This window comes from Myxocyprinus asiaticus, chromosome 24 (genome assembly GCF_019703515.2).
Source record: "Myxocyprinus asiaticus isolate MX2 ecotype Aquarium Trade chromosome 24, UBuf_Myxa_2, whole genome shotgun sequence".
Taxonomy (NCBI): Eukaryota; Metazoa; Chordata; class Actinopteri; order Cypriniformes; family Catostomidae; genus Myxocyprinus; species Myxocyprinus asiaticus.
This window is the reverse complement of record NC_059367.1, coordinates 14,042,841-14,070,831: the sequence shown is the minus strand read 5'-3', so window position 1 is coordinate 14,070,831 and position 27,991 is coordinate 14,042,841. Positions and strand designations below refer to the sequence as shown.

The following is a 27,991-nucleotide window of genomic DNA, read 5'->3' as shown; positions in this document are numbered from 1 at the left end:
GTAAAAATGCTACAGTAAAAAAAAAGTGAATTGGTAGTTACCTTAACATACGGTAAAAAATTATAATATATTTAACATGACAATACATGTAATTTTATGGTTACCTTTTTTTTTTTTTTTTTGGATATAAAAAGTATGATTTTACTGTATAATTAACAGTATAATAAATGTACTTTTCTGGTAAACTTTTGTTAAAATTATGGTGAAAATCAATCAACAATCAAAAGTTAGTTGCATACTTATTAAATAATTACTTAATTCCTCCACTGAAGAGATAACTAGTAAAGTGGTAGAATCCAAACATCTACCAGTTAAGAAACAAGATTGCTTCATATCTATTGCACCCTTTTCCTTTTCTGTGGTGTCATTTAGTGAGGTTGCAAACAAGGTTATTGTCGTGAACTAAATGTAAAAAAACATTTTCTTAAACTGAAATAAAAATAAAAATCAATATAATTGGAAAAACTGAAACTAAACTAAAATACATTATCATGGCTCTGAAAAACTAAAATAAAAATAATCGTTAAAAAATATTTAGTTTTATTTTTTGTTGCGATTAGGTTTTTAAACCTTTAAACCAGTTATCACCTTAATATGAAGATGCCATTAGGCGTTGATAGCACTAGCAGCTGTCTATTGCCCTCATTACATTATCAAAGACAGAGTGGGAGGAAATCACTACAGTACATCATGGAGAGAAGCAAAGCAGGTAGAAACTGTCTCGGTTACGTACGTGACTTTGGTTCCCTGAGACGAAGGGAACGAGACATTGCACGTATTAACGCATGTGGGGTGTGCCTTACACGACCGAGTTGAAACCTCTCTACAATAACGGCAATATTCTAATATTGGCTATGATGTATGAACCCCACCGGTTTTGGTGCGAAGCTGTCTGCTATAAAAGCAGGTGCACAAACACCATTTCCTCAGAATTTCTGACTGAGAACAAGGAGCACATCGCTCGTACCTCAAGAGTCTTGTAGTGCGGCTAGCGTTCGCAATGTCGTTCCCTTACGTCTCAGTACACTTGACATTTTGTTTATTAACGCATATGGGGAACAGAATCCCATCACGCCGCACTACACGACGTAACCTCCCAGAAAGGAAACATGATGCCGCAGTCTCGTGGGATGGCGACTGACATGAGTATGCCGCAGTGAGTGATCCTCGTGTTGGGCCAGGAGAGGAGCACTCAGAATGAATATATGAACTACAGTCATATAGTATGAATTAACTCCTTCACGAACCCAGTTGGGAAGGGAGTTTATTTATAATGTAAGTGCTTGTGACTTACTGTGCTTGTAAATTATAACGGCCTGAATGCAGGCGGTTGTGTAAAAAGATGGGGAGCTTGTCCTTAAAGGGAGGAGCATAAAAGTATATATTTGCCCGATGAAATAGCAAGCGCTCAACAGAGAGGACTTGTGAAGAGAGATACATTACATCTAGGTTGTAAAACCTTGCAAATGTGTTTTGAGAAGACCACCCTGCTGCAAAACATATGTCTTTTAAGGACACACCATTCGTCCATGCTCATGAAGAGGCCATGCCTCTAGTTGAGTGTGCTTTAACACCAATTGGGCAAGTCTTACCCTGCGACTCATAAGCCAGGGCAACTGCATCGACAATCCAGTGAGAAAGTCTTTGCTTGGAGATGGACATTCCTTTTGTGCATCCTTCCATAGCATATAAAGAGCTAATGAGACAGTCTGAACTGGCGGGTACGCTCAACGTATGCATGTAGCGCCCACACAGGGCATAAAAAATGCAATGATTGTTCCTCATCCGAATGAAATGGAGGAGGGAAGAATGCCTGAAGGTGAACAACCTGTGCTCGGATTAGGTTAGGACCTTAGGTACATAGCCTTTTCAGGGGTTGACAGTGGCTTTTGAAAGACTGGGGCCAAACTCCAGACATGAATTGTCAATTGATAGTGCATGCAGGTCACCGACCCGTTTTACTGAGGCCAGAGCCAGCAGTAGTGTGGTCTTAAAGGAGAGCATGCACAAATCAATAGAGTCCAAAGGCTCGAAGTGGGGCCCTGCGAGAGCTTTTAGGACTAAAGTTAAGTCCCAAGTCGGGACTGTAGCCGGTCGAGGTGGGTTTAATCGTCTTGCTCCTTTAAGGAACTTTATGATTAAATCATGCTTACCTGTATTGGCACCGGCTTCATGTGCATGATACGCAGATATAGTTGCCACATACACTTTGAGCGTTGACGGAGTGAGTACTGCATCCAATTGCTCTTTAAGAAATATGAGAATTTCATGTATGGGGCAGTTTACTGGGTCCTTGCCATGTGAGAGACACCAATCAGTGAACACATTCCATTTTAGCGCGTAGAGGCAACTCGTGGACGGTGCTCTGGCCTGTAAAATGATGTTCATGAGTGAATGTGTCAGTTCTGGCATGTTTAGCACGCTCCATTCAGGGGCCACACATGCAGGTTCCAAAGCTTGGGCTGGGGATGTCAGATTGTGCCTTGCGCCTGAGAGAGGAGATCCCTCCTCTGCAGCATTTCCCATGGCGAGCTGTACAGCATCTCTATCATTTCCGGAAACCATGGCTGGTTGGGCCATTTCGGCACAACCAATAGGATCGTTTCTTTGTCCTCTCTGACTTTGCAAATGACAGGGTGAATCAGGCAGACCGGAGGAAGCGCATACTTGCGTTTCACCAGCCATACTTGGGCCGGCGTGTCATGGCAACATATATATGCCACTACTTTTGTGTTGTCCGAACAAATCAGAATGTGGTGATTAACAATATAGGAATGAAAAGCTCTCAAAGCTAGAAAGACAACCAGTAGCTATAGGCAGCTGACATGTCACGGCCGTTTCGCACTAGGGATGGGCATTTTGGTCATTTTGTCTACTATTTTGTTGAGTATTCAAGGGTACAATTACATGTTCATAACTGTATATATAATAACATGTCTGACAAACGTCTATGGCTGCTGCATTGCGTCTTGTTGTTCCAGTGTATCATCTATTCATTATTATAGGCTGTTATAAAATAGTATGATACAAAATGTACAAAAGATTGCATAATCAAAATATAATGCATCATATTTTGTCATTATGTGAAGATTCCAGAACATGGAATTAATTGCTGTAAATCCCGCTGTGTGTGTCGCAGTCTGTGCACGCAACACCGGCATATCATGTGGTCAGACCACAGAGTGTGCTCGATTGTTTTAAACACCAGCTCTGACACGTCCGTGAGGACTTGCCATGCATTCTTGCAGCGGGACAGCAGGCTTATTAATCGAATCAACCTCTATCGCGTTCTTTGCAAGAAGATTGTGTACTTCGGCTCGTAACACTGGCGCGTCTTCGGATGGAACCGTGGAAGACAGATCACCGTTGAAACGGGGCGGCCGACGTACAAATTGGATTGTATAACCGTGTACGATAATTTTTTAGCACCCAGTCGGAATGCCAGTAAGAGCTCGCCATGCGTCCACGTAACGAGACAGAGGGCAATTTGGTATGTTCACAATATGATATAATGTGGCTCTCACCATTGGGAAATGCTTGCGCATAATATGAGGCTTTGAAGTGGGAAAGCCCTTTATTGAAAAGTGTGAGTGTGTCGTGCATGTGCAACGAGCGCTGTAATCTTTTTTCAATCTTTGTAATTCATTACAAGATACAAGATATTGGGAAGCTGTTGTGCAAAATATGTGGGTCCTTGAAGTGGTAAAGCCCTTTATTGAAAAAGTGCGAGCGCTGTACTCTTTTACAATCTTTGTATGTTCAGTCATGAAATAATGCACCGCTCACCATTGGGAAGCGGTTGTGCATGATGTGCAAACTTATTGCATGTGATCAATGTGAGACACAGAAAAAAAACATGTTGAACAACATTTTGAACAACAATATTCCTTTACCTACGAACAGCAGTGGGGAAGAGGGGAACAGTATTGTGTGTCAATAGCACTTTTGCTGCGTGGGGGGGTTTCTCCCATCGGTGCGGGGCATGCACTGATACGGCTGCTTCTGTTTGGGCCACGGCTTGCGTGGCCTCACTGGTGGCTCTGCAGCGGCAGGTTCCAGGGCAGAGGCAGCAGGTATGGGGCTTTTAGTCGGGCGCTGGCTCAAAACAGAGCGAGGGCGAACCGGCTGTGATGTACTCCATTTTGGAATAAAGTGTTTCATAGCCTGTGATTGCTGCTGAGTCGCGACATAACGCTCAGAAAACTTATTCACAGAGCCGCCAAAGAGGCTGTCTGGAGACACTGGAGCATTCAACAGAGTGGCTTTTTCCTTATCACTCATTTCTGTCAGCCATACATGTTGATCCAGAACTACCAGGTTGCCCATGGACTTGCCGATGACCTGCGCAGTGACTTTCGTGGCACGCATCACTAAGTCTGTAGTGGAGCGGAGCTCTTTGAATGTCTCTGGATCTAAGCCTTGCTCGTCCATTTGCTTGAGGAGCTTGGCTTGTAATACATGGAGCACCGCCATTGAGTGGAGTGCTGAACCAGCTTGTCCTGCCGTTGAGTATGCTTTTCCAGCCAGTGCAGACATTTGCAGATTTGCAGAACGCGGCTGCTTGAAGTCGTCCGAACTGCAGGAACCATTCATCGAGGCAAGACTGTTCAGGTTCCTCTTGGGGAGACCACTCGAGGTTAAGCTCTTTGACTGCCCTTGTAAGGACATGGAGCATCTCCCTGTCAGTGGTGCGTGCACGCTCCTTGTCCTCGCTGTGTGGAGGGGCAGCAACATCATCCACTGACCACTCGCCTGATGCAGCGAGAGACATGACAGAGGGCCAGAGCTCATCTCGCACACAACGTATCGGCAAAGATGCATCACGTGGAGATTGAGGGGCTTGCGGGACGTGTGCCAGCACGAGGACCACCTCAAATTCATCCTGTTCGACCTTGCGGCCCTGGCGTGCCTCACCGTGTGAATCCTCGGGTATCACAGAAGAGGCAGGTGGGAGGACGTGTGAGGCATCTTGAGACTTATGCCCTCACAATGAGGACAGTCTGTCTCCATGAGAGCTGACTCTGTGTGAGTGCGGCCCAGACAGTGAATGCAGCTCTCATACTGATCTGATGGCGGGATGAGTCTCTCGCACAAGGAACACTTACGGAACGACATTTTTAAAAAGACGCGAACACGTAAGCGACTCTTTTAGATATAAAGTTGCAATCAAAATTATTGAACCCCCCTGACCAGCAATACATTCTGGTGATTAAATTAAAACACATCAACTAAAACCTCAGTAAACAGTCAAAGTAAGTTTTTAATACACATTTGAGTGATTTTGAGAACAAAGAGTTCAGTTTACCCAAATTTTTAAATAAAAAATAACTAACTCTCTCCACAAATGTCACGTCAAAAATATTCAACCCCCAAAGTAAATCATTTTTGGAGCATCCTTTATCCTTAATAACAGCAAATAAATGTTTCAGGTAAGTGTTCTCAGGCTTTGGACACCTCTCTATTAGAATTTTTACACATTTCTCATGGGCAAAAGCTTCCAGCTCATTGACATTCTTTGGTTTCTGTGCTGCCACTGCTTCCTTGAAATCCCAACAAAGATTTGCAGTGGGATTTTAATGATGGACTGACCCATGGGTCTAAAACTCATTTGCAGTTTAGTGTCATACGTCTATAAAACCTTCTTCCAGGACTCCACAGGTCTTTCCTAATTACTTCTTGAATATTCAAGTCAACATTTCCATGGAAATGTACTTTTAGCCATGACCTTTCTTGTGTAATGAAATAATCTCCTCTATTAGCTTTTGCATTTTTTGCATAGAAATACATTTTTGCTTACAACATTAATCTTAAATTTGAAAACTTAAGTGCCATTGCAGATTTATGACTTAATTTTGTTTTAAAACAATTACTTGTGTAGCCTTACATATTTAAGAAACAGCTACATGCAATAGGGGTTGAATAATTATGACATAGCAGGATTTTTTAAAAATACAGCCATTTAGAAATATTAGGTTATATATATTCACACTATGACTTTGAATGTGTCCGATTGCAACTGTATAAATATATAAATAAATATATAATTTATATTTCACACAATATACAATACACAATATGCAATTGCTTAGTAAGGATACACAGCACCTGCCAATGCGCTGCGTGTAATCAGGATGCTAAGGCCCGTTCACCAGCGAAGCGTCAAGCGGTGAGGCAGAGTGATGTTCGCTGGAACACTGCAGGGGAGCGGAGATTCTTCTTGTTGCCTTGAAGATTCTGACTGCTGACTCGTGTATCTCGATGGTGAAGGGTAGAGGGCTTCTAGACAAGAGATGATCGCTGTCTTGAAGGAAGAAATTCTGAGGAAATGGTGTTGTGCACCTACTTTTATAGCGGACAGCTTCGTGCCAAAACAGGCTGAAACACCATAGCCAATATTAAAATATTGACATTATTGTATAGAGTTTTCAACTAGGTCATGTAAGAAGGCACTCCCCGTATGCGTTAATAAATGCAATGTCAAGTGTATGGAGTCGTAAGGAAACTAGGGCGATCTGAAGTCAGTCCTGGATTTACGAGGTGTGTCCCGGTGTCCTGTCATTTCTATAAGAAAAATTTATAATGTCCCAGTTTCAGCTGTTAGGCTCACTGATGTTTTTTATTTGAAATTAAATAACCGCAACGTCCTTCTTGGTATCGTGTCTGGTATCTCAGGGAAGGGAAGATAATTTATTATATTGCACGATGATTTGACGATACTTTCATTCTGGCCAGACTGATTCGAACTGACAAAGTCTGCACTGTAAAAAAATCCTAAAAAACTGGCAGCTGTGGTTGCCAGACATTCACTATAAAAAAATATGGTAACCACGTTTCAGGCTTTACAGGATGTAATTTTGATGCTTGTATATTTTACGGTGCATTACCGTTGTTTATATTATTAAATAATAAACCTGATATATTAACCTTCTGAAACTGTAAAAATCTGCTTTTTACTTTATAATGTATTGTTAATCACATTGTAATTATAAAAGGGCACATGATGACATGAAGTTCATCAATAGAGGCCCTTCCTGGAGCAATGGCCAATAAACATGTAGAGACAGTGCTCAGTGTCACTCACACAAACACTAAACACCATTAGGGTAACACATGTGAAATTAAAATAATGTAATAAACATTAACTAAACTACATAAAATTAACTAAACTACATAAAATATAACACAGAACACTCCAATGTACATAACTGATATTAAAAATAAGAAGAAACATAACCATTCCCATAATATATAATGAAATGAAATCATTTGGAATTGGTATAGAGTTTTGTTTGATGTTCAGTTTTCAGAGTTGCGACAAGACTTATTTTCTCATGTCAAATGCACTAAAGAGGACTTTGTGCTTAAAGTTAAATAAAAAGATAAGCATTCTTAAATCAGAATGATGTGTTTTCTTCTACTGTAATATCAGTAATGAAATTCAGTTGGTCTTATTAAAATGAAGATTTTAGTATAAGTTCATATTATAAGTATTATTTACAAACTGTACATTTCGGTGTCCAGCTATAAATACGACCCATGTTGCACAAATGCCTGTTTTCCCCATTCAATATGTGTCACTTAATATAAAAACTAAATGTAATGAAAAACTAAAACTAACAAACAAAACCTGGAACGAAACTTTTAAAACAAAATAGTAATAGAAACTAAATAAAAAAATTAAAGCTACAACTTTAGGTTGCAAAAGTACTGACATCATTAAAAAAATTCTAATGCAAAAGAGTTTCATAATCAGACTGTATTATGATATTTGTCCCCCTTATACATAAATTGGTAAATCTTTGTTTACAGAAGGCAGTTTTCCCACAATCATGGAAACGTGTTAATTTCTCCTATCTTTAAGTCTGGTGACAAACAGTTCAAATCAAATTATTGACCTATTAGTGTTCTGCCTATATTGTGTAATGATACGCTGGTACAGAAGCTTGAGATTAACCCAGATGCGGGAGTTTTATACAGGACACTGGAAAAGCAGGCAAACAAGCAAGTTAAGTATTCAGGTGTTGTACACAGTCTTAAGAAACAGTTTTTGATTGAACTGAGAACCAAGGCAAAAGGCACTAATCCATGAGTGGTAACTTCCAGATCAACACAGGTCCAAACAGGTAACTTCAGCATCATATAAGATCACAGGTAAGTAAGGTACGTAAACTGACGGGCAGGTTACTACATAGAAACACAAAGGATTTTCAAGGATCTCAAAGTCACGTTCCCTTAGTAATCAGAGTGGTTCGTGGTATAACTTGTTCAAGTAGATAGGCTGTAAACTCGAAATTCATAAAGTCACTTATGCGTCAGGAGTGGGTTGTGGATAAACATGTGGGATTAGTCCAGGTGAGTGGAAACGCCGTAATCTCAGTGTCACTTGATGTGTATATCCAGAACAATCCGTGAACAAACAGGTGAGGTAAAAACACAGGAGATTAGGTGCGCGCCGTAATCACGGAAATCTCAGAGTAAATTAACATAATTCTCCAGAACAGATCGCTGTAATAAGCAGGAAAGCAGTATTCTACTGCGGCTAGGCAAGAGGGAAGTCCAAAGAAACGTACAATAAGGCTATACGCTGACAGAGTGTGAGAGTGAGGTTTAAGTGCAAGTCTTAACGAGGTGATAAGCTGCAGGTGTGCGTGATTAAAACTCGGGTGAGTGAGAGCAAGTGACTGACAGTGAGGGTGAACCCGGTGCGCTCGTAACAGTACCCCCTCCTCCACGGACTGCTCCTGCGGGCCGATGATCCTGATGTCTGGGTCTACCTCTACCCCGAGGCGCTGGGCAGTTGGGATGTGAAGTGTGGAACCTGGTGAGCAGTGCGGGCTCGAAGATGTATTCCCTTGCATCCCACGACCTTTCCTTGGGGCTGTAACCCTTCCAATCCACCAGGTATTCAAGGCGCCTATCATGACGTCGGGAGTCGAGGATGTCATTGACTATGTAGGCCAGCCCATCATCCAGGAGAAGCGGCAGTGGAGGGCCATCAGCAGCACCAGACTCTATGGAGGGATCAGACAAAGAGGGTCGGTGAGGTTTTAATAGCAAGACATGAAAACTGGGGTGGATACGGTAAGTGCTGGGGAGTTTGAGTAGGTAGGTTACGGGGTTGATATGCTTAACTAAGGGAAATGGGCCAATAAACCAGGGACTTCTTGCAGGGTAGACCGAGCCATGTCCCTGGTTGAGAACCAGACCTTCTGCCTAGGTTGGTACTGAGGGGGTGTTGATCGTCTGACATCGGCCTGGCACTTCTGGCGCCATACTGCCCTGGTCAGGTGGACGTGGGCTACATTCCATACCCTCTCGCTCTCCTTGAACCAGTGGTCCACAGCTGGAACATCCAATGGTTCCCATGCCCAGGGAAACAGGGGTGGTTGGAAGCCAAGTACGCACTGGAAGGGGGTAAGGCCAGTTGCCACTTGCCGAAGGGAGTTCTGTGTGTACTCGGCCCAGGGCAACTGTGTTGATTGGCATGGCAGTACATCCTCAGTAAGTGGCCAATTTCCTGGATCTTCCTGTCCGACTGCCCATTCGTCTGTGGATGGTAACCAGAAGACAGACTCACAGACACACTTAGGAGCGAGAAGTTGCACCATACCTGTGAGATGAATTGTGGGCCCCTATCCGACACTATATCCTCGGGTGGTCCAAAGTTTCTGAATACATGATGAAATAAGAGTTCGGCAGTTTGTTGTTTCAGAGCAGTTAGCCGGCAGGCTTTTGAGAACCTATCCACAGCAACCAAGACACAGGTATTACCTTCTGATTCGGGCAGGTCAGTGACTCCCAAGTGTGACCATGGACGTTGAGGTACGGGCAGCGGGAGGAGTTTTCCGGCTGGTAAGTGGCGAGGAGATTTGGCAATGGCACACTCAGGACAGGATGAAACGGAGTACACTTAGGACATACGAGGTCACCAGTATTTGGAGCGGAGGAGCGAGAGGGTCTGATGGATACCAGGGTGACCAGTGCCCAGGGAGGAGTGAACAGATTTGAGTAGGGAGGCCCGGAGTGTGGCAGGGACATAGCATCTGCCCTCGGGGCACTCAGGCGGAGCAGGATCCAAGACAGAGGCTTGGGCGATCTGGTCCTCGAAAGCCCATTGTATTGGGCATATGAAAATCTCAGAGGGCAGAATGGTTTCTGCCTCCACAGGGTTGTTGTCGGGAGTATGTCTGCGAGACAGGACATCAGCCTTGGTGTTTTTGGACCCGGGGCAGTAGGAGATCGTGAACTGGAAACGGGTGAAGAACAGGGCCTACCGAGCTTGACGTGGGTTGAGTCAGCGTGCTTTCTGGAGGTACTCAAGATTCCGGTGATCAGTGATGACCAAGAAAGGGTGGTGGGAACCCTCGAGTCAGTGACGCCATTCTTCCAGGGCCAGTTTTATGGCAAACAGTTCTCTATTTCCTATGTTGTAGTTCTGCTCCGCCTGAGATAACTCGCAGGAATAGAAGGCACAAGGATGCAGCTTAGATGGGTTCCCCTGCCACTGAGAAATCACTGCTCTTATGCCTGTGGTAGAGGCATCAACCTCGACTACAAAGGGTAGCTTGGGATCTGGGTGGACAAGCACTGGAGCAGTGAAGGTTTCCTTCAGCTTGGCAAAGGCGAGGGAGGCTTCAGGGGTCCAAGACAGGTTCTTGCGTCCTTTCTTGAGCAATGAGGTCAGAGGGGAGGCTATGGAACTAAAACCCCAGATGAACCTTCGATAAAAGTTTACAAATCCCAGGAAACGCTGAAGGTCCTTGATGGTCTTCAGAACTGGCCATGACTTGACTGCTTTCACCTTCCCCTCGTCCATCTGGATCCCTTGTGGACTGATGTTACAGCCTAGGAACTGGATGTGACTCTGATGGAATGAGCACTTCTCGGCCTTGAGGAACAACTGGAATTCCCGCAGACGCTCCAGCACCAGGGTCACGTGCTGACGATGTTCGGTCTGGTTCTGAGAGTAAATGAAGATATTATCTATGTACGCTAGGACAAAGTGGTGGAGGTACTGGAACATGGAGGGGGCGTTGACCAGGCCGTATGGCATGACCCGGTACTCATAGTGCCCAGTTGGTGTTACAAAGGCCATCTTCCACTCATCCCCCTTCCATATGCGAACAAGGTTATAAGCACTGCGGAGGTCGAGCTTGGTGAAGAATGTTGCTCCTCTTAGCAAATCCAAGGCAGCGGGTAAGAGGGGATAACTGTACTTGACCGTGACGTTGTTCAGGCCCCGATAATCAATACATGGCCTAAAACCTCCATCTTTCTTTTGAACGAAGAAGCTTGTAGTGGCAGGGGAAGTGGATGGGCGGATATAACCTTGAGCTAAAGCTTCCTCGATGTATCCCTCCATAGCCTTCTGTTCTGGGAGCGACAAGGTGTAGATATTTCCTCTGGACAGTGGCGCACCCTGTAGTAGCTCGATGGCACAGTCCCATGGTCGGTGCGGGGGGAGTTGGGAAGCTTTCTTGGGACAGAAAATGTCAAGATACTGCTGGTAACAAATTGGTATGTTGAGGGGGCCGTCACTGGCTGGGCTTTTGATGGTGGTGGTGAAGATATTTACGGGCTTGAAGGTAGACAAGGTCTCTCCTCTTCTCCCTTGACAGAGTACTGGGCGAAGACAGGTCTTGAAGCAGTTCTCCCCATCGCAGGATTTCACCGGTCTTCCAGGAAAGGACAGGGGAGTGATCACACAGCCAATGACGGCCCAGAATGATATCTGCGGTTGAGCCCTCCAGAACCATAAATTCGATATCCTCCAAATGCATGAAGCCCACCTGTAGGGTCACCGGGGTGGTATGATGACGGATGTATCCTTTGCCCAGTGGATTACCAGTCACGGAGTGAATGGGGAGGTCAGTGTCCTAGGGGATCTTTGGGAGCTGGAGCTTGCGACAGAGGCTGCCGGCGATGAAGTTCCCTGCGGCCCTGGAGTCAAGGAGCGTGGTGACTGTCAAAGACATAAGCAGAGGACACATTTACTCGTGTATAGAGGAGCATTTCTAGAAAAGACTGCTGTGATAACTCACCGCGGGGCGTGTGAGCTCCAAGGGGCAGGTAGCTACGAAGTGTCCATTTTTGCCACAGTATAGACATAACTTGTTGGTAAACCTCTGGTTTCTTTCCACTGGAGTGAGATGAGAGTGATCGAGTTGCATGGGCTCAGGACTGGGTTCTGGAGGGTGACTGCTGGGCAGGTAGTGAGCAGATGAGAATTGTAGGGCGAAGCGTTCTGCCAAACAAGACTGTATGCGATGAGCTACTCGAATGGATAGCTGGATGAATCATTCTAATCCCATGGTGTCATCATATGCGGTAATTTGCAGTCTCAGCCAAAATCTATCCCCTGGCGGTACGTGGTCATCAGGGCGGGTTCGTTCCCACCACTGGCCGCCGCCAATGTGCGAAATTGAAGAGCATAAATCGGTGATCGTCCGCCTTCCCTGGCGGATACCATGAAGCTGTTCAGCCACTGAAGAATTACCTGAGGGGGGACAAAACACTTCCTTAAAATGACTTAGAAAATTTTCAAGTGTCTCCATTACTGAGCCTCCCTGATTCCAGATGGTCTGAGCCCATTGAAGAGCTCTCCCAGTCAGGAGAGAAATCACGTAGGTGATCCTCGAGCATTCAGTGGGGAAGCGCTGAGACTGCATTTCCAGTACTAGCTGACACTGTAGGATGAAGCCCTACAATCCCCCATTGATCCGGAGTATGGGGCTGGGTTGACCATGGGACTGACAAGAGATGAGAACGGAACGAGGTCGGGTGCGGGAGCAACAGATGCTGGAAGTGTGGCTTGTTGTGCAATGTTGGGAGTGCAGAGAAAGGCCGCTCTGAGCTGACGCATCAGTTCCAGGAATGGATCCTCTTCCGGGCTGGTGGCAACCCCCGCTGGGTTCATGGTTGGGTCTAGCCTTTCTGTAAGGATACACTGACGCAGAAGCTTGAGATGAACCCAGATGCGGGAGTTTATTATACAGGACACTGGAAAAGCAGGCAAGCAAGCAAGGTAAGTATTCAGGTGTTGTACACAGTCTTAAGAAACAGTTCTTTGATTGAACTGAGAACCAAGGCAGAAGGCACTAATCCATGAGTGGTAACTTGCAGATCAACACAGGTCTAAACAGGTAACTTCAGCATCACAAAAGATCACAGGTGAGTAAGGTACATAAACTGACGGGCAGGTTACTACATAGAAACACAAAGGATTTTCAAGGATCTCAAAGTCACTTTCCCTTAGTAATCAGAGTGGTTTGTGGTATAACTTGTAAGTTCAAACAGGTAAGTTCGAAATTCATAAAGTCACTTATCTTGTGCGTCAGGAGTGGATCATGGATAAACAGGTGGGATTAGTCCAGGTGAGTGGAAACGCCAAAATCTCAGTGTCACTTGATGTGTATATCCAGAACAATCCGTGAACAAACAAGTGAGGTAAAAACACAGTAGAATAGGTGTGCCGTAATAATGGAAGTCTCAGAGTAAATTAACTTAGTTTTCCAGAACAGATCGCTGACAAAATAATAAGCAGGAAAGCAGTATTCTACTGCGGCTGGGCGAGAGGGAAGTCCAAAGAACCTTACACTAAGGCTAGATGCTGATAGAGTGTGAGAGTGAGGTTTAAGTGCAAGTCTTAACGTGGTGAAAATAAGCTGCAGGTGTGCGTGATTAAAACTCGGCCGAGTGAGAGCGGGTGACTGACAGTGAGGGAGAGCCCGGTGCGCTCGTAACATATTGTCTAAAGTATTTGAAAAAATTCTCACAAACCAATTAACTGAATATCTTGAATGAGAGGACCTGTTAAATAAACATCAGTTTGGTTTTCGTAAGCAACGCTCAACTGCTTCCGCGGTTCTTCTTTTCACAGAACATATTCGCACAACCCTTAATAAAAATCAAATAACTGGTGCAGTATTTATAGATTTCCGTAAAGCATTAGATACAGTTAATCACACACTTCTTATAACTAAACTACACTGGTTCAACCTATCAATAAATAGTATTGCCATTATATTATCGTACTTAAGCAATTGTATACAATCAGTTAAAATAGGTACAACAATCTCTCATAGGATACCTTGTACCTACAAGGCTCGATATTCGGGCCACTTCTTTTTCTTCCATATATAAACGATTTACATTTAGCTTGTCCAAATTCAAACTATATCCTGCATGCTGATGACACTGTCATCTTTACATCACATAATAACTTGAAACAAATAACAACCACACTGAATGAAGACATGAATACTTTGTATACATGGTTAAATCACAATCGTCTCTCATTAAATATTAAGAAAACAGAATCTATGTTGTTTTTTTTATATACATCTCGTAAACATACTGTATTTCAATTCGAAATCCCTTTACTATAGCCAGGGGGTGTAATTTTTTTTCACCCCCCACAAAAAAACAAACAAAATAAAATCATGCAAATATATATATTATTTTCCAAAGTATGAGTCCACTTGTGAAAATGTTTCTATTTTTCTAATTTAATCGTTTATTTTTCATTACAAATTATATTATCAGCATAATTTTGAGTGAAAATTTTGGGCAAACCCCGATGATTATGATATAATCATGATCCTGCATGTGAATTTTCACAGAGCATCTTAAGTGCTTTATTGAAAGAAAACCTGTCCTTCATATTACAAATTTGCTAATTTGATTACTGATCATGAAATTGTGTGGAATTGTAAATATTTCTGATATTATGTCATTGTAATCATATAATCACTAGCACGCAAGCAACAGCAAGAGAGGAGCAGGCTATTTTATTTATATGATGTTTTTCAAACCTAGATTCAAATCTACATCTTGATGTAATCCTTCCTCATGATCATGCAGAGTGTTTTCATCAGCTGAATGGGAGGCTAAACAAAAATGTAACGAGATTGCAGTATACCCAACAGACTCGTGCAGCGCGTGCAAGCCATTCACATATCACGAGCCGGCAGCACTTCACTTTTGGTTAATCCCGTGAGTAATCGCATCACAAGCCGATCAACTATTTAGCCCTTTTTGGTGACTCGCACCTGCAAAATCCTAAAACTTGATTTAATTGAAAGTTTAATTTATATTTTGAGAATTTTTTAATTTATAATTTATAATAAAAGATTTTTGAACCCCATGATGTGAGTTTATGTTTTCTCTTTTAATCGTTTAATGTAATTTTGAGTGTGACCATGGTGTACCTGGGTTGGAAATCTCAAGGATTAATAGTGGTGTTTTCCTTATTATATCATGTGTTATTCTGAAAGCAAAAAGAAACAAATGAAACACGGACTGTAGGCTTTCATCCACTCAGCCTGACCGAAGCAAAGCGGGCGTGTTTAATCGCGCGATTAACCAAAAGTGAAGCGCTGCCGGCTCGTGATACGCGAATGGTTTGCACGTGCTGCATGAGTCTGTTGGGTATACTGCAGTCTCGTCACATATTAACTTTTTGTTTAGCCTCCCATTCAGCTGATGAAAACATGCTGCGTGATCATGAGGAAGGATTACATCAAGATGTAGATTGGGATGCAGGTGCAGGTGGGAAATTTACATAAATACAACAGTCTACTTCTCTCTCACCATTGCTGGCGTGCCAGTGATTACCCCTCCATGTGCCATAGGTTGCTGACCCCCTGCAAATCAACCACTTACTATTACACAACATTATAAACACCTTGGTCTTACTCTTTATACACACCTAACATACAAACCACATATAAAGAAACTAGTGAAACAATTAAATTAAATAATTATTTGTCTTTAAAAGAATACGTCCTTATCTATCTCTAACTGTAGCTCATTTATACCTTAATTCAATTATATTGTCATCTATTTCTAACTGTTTACCTATTTGGTTTCTTATAACCAAGATGCTCTAGATCACATTATACTAATTTATAAAGTATTGTTTGCAGTCCCTCTTTACACCCATCATTGTTTGGCTTTACAAAATTTGAATTCAGTAAATTTGGATAATTATTGCAACTTATTTGCAATGATATTATATTATCAAATTCAAAATGGACTACTTCCTCCTGAAATTTGTACTTTATTGCCGACAGATACTCACATAAGATGATCAAGAATTACAAGATCAATCACTAACAAATTAAATCCTGTACCAAATTTTAAGAATAATTATGGTAAATATTCTTTTTTTTTTTTTTATCATTTCACTGTAATCAGTCCATAAGATCATTGTCATCTTTGCATACATTCAAACATAACTTATACATACACATCTGTTGAATAATCAATCATATACCCCCCCTTGGGCCACAAAAACATTGTTTTTGCTTTTAAACTCAGTTTTTTTCCCCTGTATAAATAAATAAACTCAATCGTCCCTGTGTGACCCATCACATTTCATTATATTTTATGGGAGTAGCTATGTTTCTTCTTATTTTTTTATATATTTGTACATTGTTATGTGTTATATTTTATATAGATTAGTTAGTGTTTATTGCAGTATTTTCGTGTCACATGTGTTATCCTGATGGTGTTTTGTGTTTGTGTAAGACTGTCTGTACATGTGTATTGTCATTGCTCCTGAAATTGCCACTGTTAATGAACTTTAAGTCATCATGTGGCCTTTTATAGTTGCTATGGTGATTAACAATACATTTTAAAGTGAAAAGCAGACTTTTATAGTTCCAAAAGTTTAGGATATAAAGTTTGTATAATTTAATAATATAAACGGTAATGAACCATAATATATACAGACATCAAAATTACATCCCGCAAAGCCTGAAACATGGTCACCGTGTTTTTTACTGTACATTTCTGGCAACCACAACTGCCTGTATTTTACTGTAAATGTATTATTATTTTTGTTTTTACAGTGTTCTGTGGGGACATTTCTGATAATGTATGTACTTAGAAAAACATAGTAAATTATTAAATATTACAGTATTATAAATTATGACATATTGTATTTTTCATATATAATATAAAATATTATAATAATATAAAAATATTTATTTGTATTTATATCTTTATAAAGATATAGACATTTAGCTTAAAATAGCTATTTATTGAAACTATTTCTGTTTGGTATTAAATTATACTGTGAATTAGGTATCTATAGTGTATGAGCTTTCCCTTTCAAAGTAATGATGCGGTGGTACCATGGTACAGTTAGGGTTCCAAGATAAATTGATATAGTACCTTGATAAATTGATATATCCTATGGATTTAGATGATTACCATGTACATAAACCATTGTGTTTACATGGTTTTTCAAGGTATCATGACATTAGCATGATACATGTCTAAAAAACAATTGTAAAACAAACTTTTTGTTACTCTTGTCCAAGACAAGTTAATCTGGATTGTCAGTTATGGTTAAAAATATAACTAAATCGTGAATTGCGACATGCTATGTTATTTCTATCAGGATTACAGGATTTATGGAGCATGACTTGCTTAAAGTATCTCTTTAAAGATGGATTGTGGAAATATGCTCAGATCAACATTAAATGAACAATACCTTATTATAAACCTTATCAGTTTACCTATTAATGTGTCTGTGATCAAATACTGTATGTATTTGCCTTCACTCGGGCCTTCTGTTTTCTAATCACAATATAACCACAGATTTGAGACCTGTATACATGTACACAGCCATTAAACCCTGAAGAAGGATATTACATTATGTTGGACACCACACACACACACACTCACACATACAAACATTATTAACCCTAATGCCCATGAAAGCACTCTGAGATCAGAGATGTTAGAATCATTTCTTAGTAATATGATTGCACTTTTGTACCCTGAATCACCTCTCTCTATCTATACTGATACTGAGCACAGCACTAAATCATGTTTTCTTGTACTTGGCTCTCCCTAAGGCAGCTCTGTTTCCTGTATGTAGTGTAAAAATTGGGCCAGGGACCAGACCAGACAGCTGTGTACTAGGGAAGGACTGACTCTGGTATCGAAAAAAAAAAAAAAAGTCTTTGTGTATCCAAACAGATGTGGCTTGTTTAGCTGTGGCTGGACAGTTTCAGTCCGATGTTGCAATTTAAAGCTGCAGAGCACACCTGAATAAGAGATTCATGATTTGTGATGTAAAGCTGTGAAGTATCGATAGAAATGTTGAGCCATTTATGCTAATGAGAATTAAAAAAGACTGTTGCAGATAAAAGTGTGTTTGTAAATAACGTGAATGTAATTGTACATCTCGGTCACAACTTACGTTGAACAGCTCTGTTGAAAGACCAGCATTGCTGTTCACCAGCATATGTTGTGTTTTGGATGCTTGTGTGCTGGTGTGTCTCCGTCAGGCTTCTTAACTACCTTAACCAGCAAGACTTTCTTGGTCGACCAGCTTTATCAGAAGACCATGCTGGTTGATTAGCATTATATGCTGGTATACAAATCTGCTTTTTTGTCCCACTGTTTACAGTCACTGTAAACATAACTGACTGTACTGACATTAATACCTAGCCAACACAGCCTTTTTGACAGAATTTGAAGTGCATTCCCAGCAAACACAGAAATATAGCATATAGTTACAATTTTGTTATTTTTTGGGAACCAGTTATTAATGTTCTAGGAACGTTCATTTAAGGTTTTTTATTTTATTTTTTTTAACCATAAACTAACATTTACAATAATATACTTCATCATCTGCATATTAATGTGCTGAGGTACCATGTTTTAGGAAACATAATTAAGGATCAGTTTTCAGTATTGTGGTGCAATCATAAAAAAAAAAAAACAATGCTTGTTCTAGAAAATCTAACATATTAATTTAATCTTGTATAATGTTTGATGTGTGGGTTTAACTTATTTTAATGATTAATTAAACAATGGATCAGAACAACACATGGATTGTAGATTGATTTATTACATATAGCAGGGTTAAATAAGGATTTCAAAATACAGTAGAGAAGAAGTTAGGAGAACGCTAGGAACCTAAAGGAAACTTTTTATTTTCGTGAAAAAAATTTTTTTTTAAAAGAATGTCTGTTCTAGGAACATTCTGGGATGTTCTATGGAACCAAAAACTAAACAAAAATGTGTACATTTAAAAAAGTTTACACGTTCAGGTGCATATTCGCATTACCACAAGCACTCTTTATGCATGCGCGCACATACTGTAAAAAGTAGCTATCGCTCAGTCAGCGCGCGGGTACTGAAATGAGTTTGTACTCAGTACTGCTGGTTCTGCAGAAAGACTGGTAACATTACAACTTTTTAATTTTAGTATGATTTGGTACCGAAGTACTGGTACCTTTGACATCCATACATTTATAAGGACTTATTGACATAGGACCCGACATTAAATAAGAAGTTAGCATCAGTATTGACTAGTTTCTTCTGAACAACAACTACCGTAATATTCAAATCCAGTTGAAATCTTACATTTGGTCTTTTGTATTTTAAAAACATGTATCATTTTTAACCAAATAAATCTCATTATACAGTTGACAGTGGTGTGTGGTGGACTTTTGAAATGAGGAGGCAGAGTTTTCTTTAGTCCAATTCATACTTCAGTTACATTTGAAGTTAACTTAGTTTTCAGGTTAAATCCATTCATAAATCTGATAAATCACAATATGTAAAAAACATAATAATAGTAGAATTTGAATATGTAGCCTACATATACAGTTGTGCTCAAAAGTTTGCATACCCTGGCATAACTTTTGGAATTTTGGCATTGATTTTGAAAACATGACTGATCATGAAAAAAAACTTTTTATTCTTTTATTTAAGGATAGTGATCATATGAAGCCATTTATTATCACATAGTTGTTTGGCTCCTTTTTAAATCATAATGGTAACAGAAATCACCCAAATGGCCCTGATCAAAAGTTTACATATCCTTGAATGTTTGGCCTTGTTACAGACACACAAGGTGACACACACAGGTTTAAATGGCAATTAAAGTTTAATTTCCCACAACTGTGGCTTTTTAAATTGCTATTAGTGTCTGTGTATAAATAGTCAATGAGTTTGTTAGCTCTCACGTGGATGCACTGAGCAGGCTAGATGCTGAGCCATGAGGAGCAGAAAAGAACTGTCAAAAGACCTGTGTAACAAGGTAATGGAATTTTATAAAGATGGAAAAGGATATAAAAAGATATCCAAAGCCTTGAATATGCCAGTCAGTACTGAAAATTTAGAGATCTCGATACCAAGCCAAGGTCAGGTAGACCAAGAAAGATTTCAGCCACAACTGCCAGAAGAATTGTTTAGGATATAAAAGAAAAACCCACAGGTAACCTCAGGAGAAATACAGGCTGCTCTGGAAAAAGACGGTGTGGTTGTTTCAAGGAGCACTTGAACAAAAATGAGCTGCACGGTCGAGTTCCCAGAAAGAAGACAATGCCACAAAAAAGCCCGGTTACAATATGCCCAACAACACCTTGACACTCCTCACAGCTTCTGGCACACTGTAATTTGGAATAACAAGACCAAAATAGAGCTTTATGGTTTTTTCATGATCAGTCATATTTTCAAAATCAATGCCAAAGTTTCACAATTTCTGCTAGGGTATGCAAACTTTTGAGCACAACTGTATGTCAAAACACATGAACTTTAGTTTTATATTTATTTTCATGGCCATAAATCATATTTTTGTATGGAAAGGTATATGAAATATACCTCATTTTTGAATCAGTCATCTAATTCTCTCTAAAGATAGACTCTGCCTTCATCTGAAACTTTCTCTGCTGGTGTCGCTGTTACACAGTTACTTTGGAAATATACACATGGTTTGAGCTCACATTTCATGATATTTTATGTACAGTCGATTATTTTTCTCACCCAAATTTTTTGAGGAGGCACTGACTCCCTTGCCTTTTCTAAGAAAATGCCACTGACAGAAGCAGGTTAAAACAGCTTCTTAGATCTGTATGAAAGTGCTTTTTGTCTTAAGTGTACATGTATTTAAATAGGAACATGCTGATCTCTGACTTGGACTCAGCCATGACGTACACAGAGCTGTGTGAGGAGGTGAGAGAGATGTGCAGCGTGCGCAGAGAGCTGCCAATAACACTCAAATGGATTGATGATGAAGGTGCTTTTTACTTTTGAACTTTGTCTGACATTTTAGGCTGCCGATTAATGCAGATTTAATTAATGTTGTTGAGTGCAACCTGTTTTACAGATAAAAGCTTAGCAGTCAAATTTATGTCTAAAGACCCCTTTGTCTAGGTGACATTATTATGAAATGACTTCCTCTCAGTAATCTGGATGCAACAAATTGCCCCTGATGTTTAGAGTATTTATTTACATTTTCATTATCATTCTTGTCTCGTTTTAAGGGGATCCGTGTACTATTTCCTCTCAGATGGAGCTGGAGGAAGCATTCCGGATCTACAGCCGGAACAGGCGATCCGGACTCCTCCTGCATGGTACTTCATTCAAAACTGAGATTAATTGCCTTTTTCATTGTTTATAGATCCTTATTCAGTTTTAAGTTATTCGGAGTAGTTGTGTTACTCCATTTATATTTTTACCCTGCTATTTATAAAGAGGTTAAATTAAACTAAATGCAAATTCTCACCACATCAGTATTACCCAGCGGAAATCTGCCAACCACTCAAAATATCATGTGTACACTGAGTGGCTAAAGCACTTAATAAAAGTCGATTTTCTTTAAAAGTGTACGTGCTGTCCCCAATGCACCCCAGTCTATAAATAGGTTAAACCACTCAACTGAGTCACACTACTCTCTGTCTCTCTCTCTCTCTCTCTCTCTGTCTCTCTCTCTCTCTCTCTCTTTCAGTATTCCCAAGCATTCCTGAAAAGCCTGGTATGCCTTGCCCAGGAGAGGACAGTAAGTGTTTCTACTGTTTCTACATCAAAGTCCTGTCATGTTCAGCTCTCTTCATGTGCTGTAATGCTGATCTTGTTTAAAGAGGTCATTCTTTTTGCTACAGTGACTCAACACAGGAAAAATTAAAAAAGAACCCTTAAATAATAAGTATTAATGTGCCACCAAACAATATGCAAATTAACTAGATTTTTACATTTTAATGTAATAAATTACACATCTTTCTAAGTCTAGTCTAGGAATGTCAATTTGCGCTTTTCTCTCACTGAAGTACTTCACAGCTCATGGAACAAGGGTCCAAACCTTTGCTTATTTATGGCTCTCTGTTTTACGGTCATGTAAAAGGGTTGCATGTTCTTTTTTTAGTGCCTTTAAGGTGCGATTTTGTTGTTGCGAAATACGGTGTCTCTCAGTGGAACTGTATACCACTCTTGTAACTGCAGTTATCCACTGTTGATGTGCAGTTTTACTGCCCGAAGGCCAGACAAAGTTAACCTGCTGAGTTAGCACCTTGTACACAGCCCGACCGCCCTTTCTGAATGTGTTAAGAATTCACAACCATCCCTGCCTATGGCACAGACACGATATATGCTGTCTGCACCATTTGTGTGTGTGTGTGTGTGTGTGTGAGAGAGGGAGATTTGTGTGCTGTTCTGTCGTAGTGGTGGTGTGATAAACTTTATTAATGGCACTCTCATGTGTATGTGGAATGTTCCTAATATGCCTTGCGTACTTATTTGTGTGTGTGTGTGTGTGTGTGTGTTTGCAGCGACTTTGAGTCTTGTTTTTTGATTTGCATTATGAATACTGTATAAGAGTGTGAATGACCCTGCATTAATGTGCTTTGTATGTGTGAGTGATGACACTATACTTACTGGTTCTTGAGCGCTGGGACACGACAGGCTACAGAAGTGAACAAATTAAAGTTCATGTATAGTATCAAAGAATTATTTTGGATTGATCTGGAAAGTGGAAATGTTGCTATTTTCAAAACTAATCACAGATAAAATTGTAGGACATGTTTTGTCTTATGTCTCAAGAATAAGTGATCTGTGTCTGACCTCCTGTGACTGTCTTTCTGTAGGTACAAAATGACTTGTGACAGGCTGTTAACTGGCCACTGTCATTCTCCCCTTTTCTGTTCACATTCTTTTGCTCTCTCTCTCTCCTCTTTGGCTTTGTTGTGCATGGCAGCATTGCCGTACAGGTAATCAAAGAAACTGTAATTTGACAGTGTGAAGACCGCAGGTTCAGCAGCTTACTGTTGTGTGGAATAAGTCTGGCCTCATTGATATGCAAGGTCAGTTATTCATGTTGTGCATGAAAGCTCAGTAACCTGGAGCTGCTCTGCTTATAGCCACGTAGAACAAGGAATTATAACCTTTTATTCAGATACACTCTGCTTCAGTGATCATGGGTGCTTTTTTCCCTAAACATTTTCACAGAATTCTGTTCTGTGAAGCCTTGTTAGCCTGCTCCCTCAGTCTTGTGTGTGTGAATGTGTGTGTACTGACTTATGTGGGCAGGTGTGAATGGATGCTCATGATACTTAAAGGAATAGTTCACCAAAAATGCCAGTTCTGTCATCATTTACTCACCCTCATTGTTGAAACTTGTATTTCTTTTTCAGAATGTCCAAGCTGCTCTTTTTCATACAAATTTAGAAAGTGACCTGGGGCTGTCAAGCACAAAAAGGACAATACGCACCATAAAAGTCCAATTAATGTTGTTAATAAGGCTTTTGTGCTATATTATATGTCTTCTGAAGCCATACAACAGCTTTGTGTGATGAACAGACTAAAATTTAAGTCATCATTCATTGAAAATCTCTCTAATTCATACTTGCGGACAATAAAATTTGGCATGTCACAATAGGTCATGAGACACTTGAGAACGTGTGACGTCATTGATGTAAAACATGGTGGGGTGTGTCGTGAGATGCGAAGTTTCAATGTACAAAAAATGTTCAGTTGCAGTTTGTTCCTTAAACAAAGCTATCAAATGACTTTAGGGAAATTGTGTAGTTGTTTAGACTACTTTTTATGATTTTATGAGCTTAACAGCCCCTGGTCATTGTCTTCTTTTGGATGTGTGGAACAGAACAGCTTGGACATTCTGGAAAATATCTGCTTTTGTGTTGCACGGAAAAAATAAAGTATATTATATGAAGGTGAGTAAATGCAGCAGTTATAGTGCCCTGTTCCTTTGCCATGTTGGAAATATTTCACACTATTGAGAGTCATGGTAAAGAATATATATCTTTAGGTAACAGCACTCACTCTCTCATCCTACTGCAGAAATTTGTTGCTGTGTGTAGGCCTGTCATGATAACTACATTTGTTGGACGATATATTGTCCCAGAAATAATTGCGATAAACGATATTATTGTCACTTTAAGACCATTTTATGCCACTGATATAATGATAATATAATAGCATAATAATGCATGTACACCCTTTCAAAGAGCAATGAACTTTTAATTCTTAAGAATATTCAGACATTGGAATTGGAATGTCAAAAAAGATTCGGGAAAAAAGTCGGGAAGGCCCCTCTCCATCTTGCAACTGTGGTTTTTGTTCCCAGCTCAGAAAAATGGATGGGATGGTTATGTTTTTAGGTTAGTTGTATTGCCACTTTTCGTTGCCATTGTTTTTAAACGAAGTCGACATACCGGCTCGTTCGGATTAAAGTCAAAATGTTCCCACACAGGAGCTGTGGAATGTGGCTTTGAAACTAAGTCCATTTGGACTTATTCTTCCAAATTTCCTGGCTGGAATTATGCAGTTGTCAGGAAAAAACACTTATTAAAACACCTTATAGCCTCAAGTAACACATAATCTTCACCTGTCGCTGTCCGCTCTGTGTGTGTGGAGGAGCTGCCTGAGCCCCGCCTCTGACACAGAGAGCAGATGAGAGGACAGAAGCAGCGCGACTGGCTAAAATGTTGGTGACATTCTTATGTAAACAAACACGCATGTAAACACAATGGGCAATATCGAGGTCAGCAAAAATGATCGAGGTCATCTCCATATATTGTATGATAAGTCAATAACGTAATTATCGTGACAGGCCTAGCTGTGTGTAGGAGGAGTCCCTGTCAGTGTAATCACTAGTCTTAAAGTTTTCTCATGCTTTTCACTGTTGTCTCTTGAGCCCTTTGATTCTACCAGTGAGGAACAACACTCACTATTTGTTTAATATCAAAAACTTATTTGCCCTACAGATTCTCTTATAGCACTAATGAATTAAATGAAAAAATTACTGCCACATTTTTTCTTCCATTTAAATAAAGGAATAATAAAGATGATATGATCATAAATTAGCATTCCATTATTTAAAATTTTCCACCCTCTCTCTGACCCTTAGAATTAAACTGGTTGTTTTTGTTACTGTCCTTTAACCTCCTGAGACCCGAGCATGACTGCTGTGTGCATTTTCCAGTTCCCTTTTTGATATGTAATTAGTAGCACCTAATAAAGAAGCAAAAAATAAAAATAAAAATAAAAACGAATAAATTCTAGAGCAAATAGAGCAAAACAAATTCCTAAAAATTGATGTTCAAATATGTGGACAGCAGTATTAGGTTGTACAATTTTAAATAATACCAAACTATAGGAAATCTTTTTTTTTTTTTTTCATCAAATTGTTTATGTTTCCAGGAATTTTGGAATGTTTTTGAGACGTTACAGACATTACAGCTGATTTTCTGTAAAGCTTAGTAAAGTAAATTCTGATTCAAATTAATGGCCAGCATCATCCAATCACTGCCAGCCATGTTAAAATAAAATTTTATATGAACATTTTTAAATCTATGTACTGATTACCATTGTCCCATGTCTGCCAAACATGTTGAGTGGTCCAAACATCATCTCCAGCCTGAAACTGAAATTTTGGTCAGATTTTAGGAGTGAATGGAAATGCATAGAAAGCTATAGGATGTCCCCTTGCTCCCTTGCTCCCTATTTAGTGTATGAATTAACCTCCAGTGTGCTGTCTGTCCGCACTGGTCTCAGAACAGTTCGAAATGCACCTTGTTTTTCATCCTAACTCCATATAAAGCCTGTGAAAGCAAAATTTTTCAGCTTTTGGATGAACCCATTGATTCTCAATGTGAAAATGCAGAGTGAATAAAGGAATGCATTTACTAATGTTAATCAATAGAACCGTATTGTACAGTGATAACAAAATAAAAGATAACCAAAGTTATATTAAAATGAAGCTAAATAACCCACAGATTTGTTACTGTGGAAATTTTTCAAAATAACTAAAACATTTTATGGGAACAATGTCCCACAATACATGTATGTGTACATCATATTTATCATAAATAAAAAATAAAAAATTAAGCGGCATATCAAACAAAACTAGAGCACTGCTCTTTACACCCAAAAAGGTTTCAATGAAAAAAACTTAGAGGTTTCTTACCAGAGGCACTTTTGTTGGCTCTGCACTGTAGAAGCACTTCACGGAAATCGATTCCATACTGTTATGTCACGTGACTCGGTTCGTCAGAAGTTTAACCCTTAAATAACAGTCTAAAGTGTCGTGAACAATATTCAGCTGGTTTAATTTAATTTAAATTATGCGTTGCATATAGCAAAGCCAAAATACATCATACAGGCATTTGTACATGGGTCACACACGGTTAAGACTGTATACTGTATGTAAATTACCTCTGCTGATAATTGGATGATTGGCTAACATCCACATACTGGCATACTTCGCAGTCTATATTTCATCAAGTTACAGAATAAATGTGGTGTTTTTTTGTGCAATTTTTATTGGTTTCCTAATAGGGCAGTGTAGAAGGAAAGCAGGGGAGAGAGATGGGGGAAGGAGATCGGGACATGACCCAGGCCGGAATCATACCCAGGTCCCCGTTAGCCAACGGCTCACATACATGTCCTGGGCGAGTGCGCTACCGTCTGCGCCTCTCTCTCCGATTGGTATAGATGTTAATATGTAAATGTAGGCAGTCATACAGTATGTTAATGTGTTCATGGACTAAATTTTTAACACCCATTTCCACAACTTAGTTTCCATAAATGGTTCGGGTTGTACAGGGCAGGGAGCTTTGTGTTGTGAACATTGCAGTATGTCTATAGATACATACAGTGCATTCAGAAAGTATTCAGACCCCTTCATTTTTTTGACATTTTGTTGTTGCAGACTTATGCTAAAATGCTTAAAAAACATTTTTTCACATCAATCTACACTCCATACTCCATAATGACAAAGAAAAAACCAGATTTTTGATAACTTTGCACATTTATTAAAAAGAAAAAACGGAAATATCACATTGACATAAGTATTCAGACCCTTTGCTATGACACTTGAAATTTAGCTCAGGTGCATCCCATTTCTCTGGATCATCTTTGAGAAGTTTTTACACTTTGACTGGAGTCCACTTTTGGAAAATTCAATTGATTGGACATGATTTGGAAAGGCACACACCTGTCTATATAAGGTCTCACAGCTGAAAATGCATATCAGAGCAAAAACCAAGCCATGAGGACAAAGGAACTGTCTGCAGGGCTCAGAGACAGGATTGTGTCAAGGCACAGATCTGGGAAGGCTACAAAAAAATTTCGGCTGCACTGAAAGTTCCCAAGAGCACAGTGGCCTCCATAATTCTTAAATGGAAGAAGTTTGGAACAACCAGAACTCTTCCTAGATCTGGCCGCCTGAGCAATCGGGGGAGAAGGGCCTTGGTAAGAGAGGTGACCAAGAACCCAGTGGTCACTCTGGTTGAGCTCCAGAGATCATTTGTGGAGATGGGAGAAACTTGCAGAAGGACAGTCATCACTGAAACACTCCACTGATCTGGGCTTTATGGCAGAGTGGCCAGACGGAAGCCTCTCCTCAGTGCAAGACACATAAAAAGCACCTAAAGGACTCTCAGACTGTGAGAAACAAGATTTTCTGGTCTGATGAAATGAAGATCGAACTGTTTGGCCTCAATTCCAAGCATCATGTCTGGAGGAAACCAGGCACCACTCATCACCTGCACAATACCATCCCAACGGTGGTGGTAGCATCATGCTGTGGGGGTGTTTTTCAGCGGTAGGGACTGGTGGACTGGTCAGGGTTGAAGGAAAGCTGAATGCGGCAAAATACAGAGATACCCTTAATGAAAACCTGGTCCAGAGCGCTCTGGACCTCAGACTGGGCAAAAGGTTCACCTTCCAA

The 27,991-nt window shown here is 40.3% G+C and overlaps 1 protein-coding gene across 2 annotated transcripts in view; it reads left to right on the top strand.

The window, feature by feature from the left end:
• Positions 1–27,991, top strand: part of LOC127414530 (protein kinase C zeta type-like) — a 190,045-nt gene that overhangs the window by 22,004 nt on the left and 140,050 nt on the right. For both annotated transcript variants that reach the window (XM_051652617.1, XM_051652616.1), the window contains exons 2-4: positions 20,922–21,043; positions 21,291–21,380; positions 21,755–21,805. In XM_051652617.1, the coding sequence (XP_051508577.1) occupies positions 20,922–21,043; positions 21,291–21,380; positions 21,755–21,805 (263 nt within the window). The remainder of the gene's footprint in view (positions 1–20,921; positions 21,044–21,290; positions 21,381–21,754; positions 21,806–27,991) is intronic.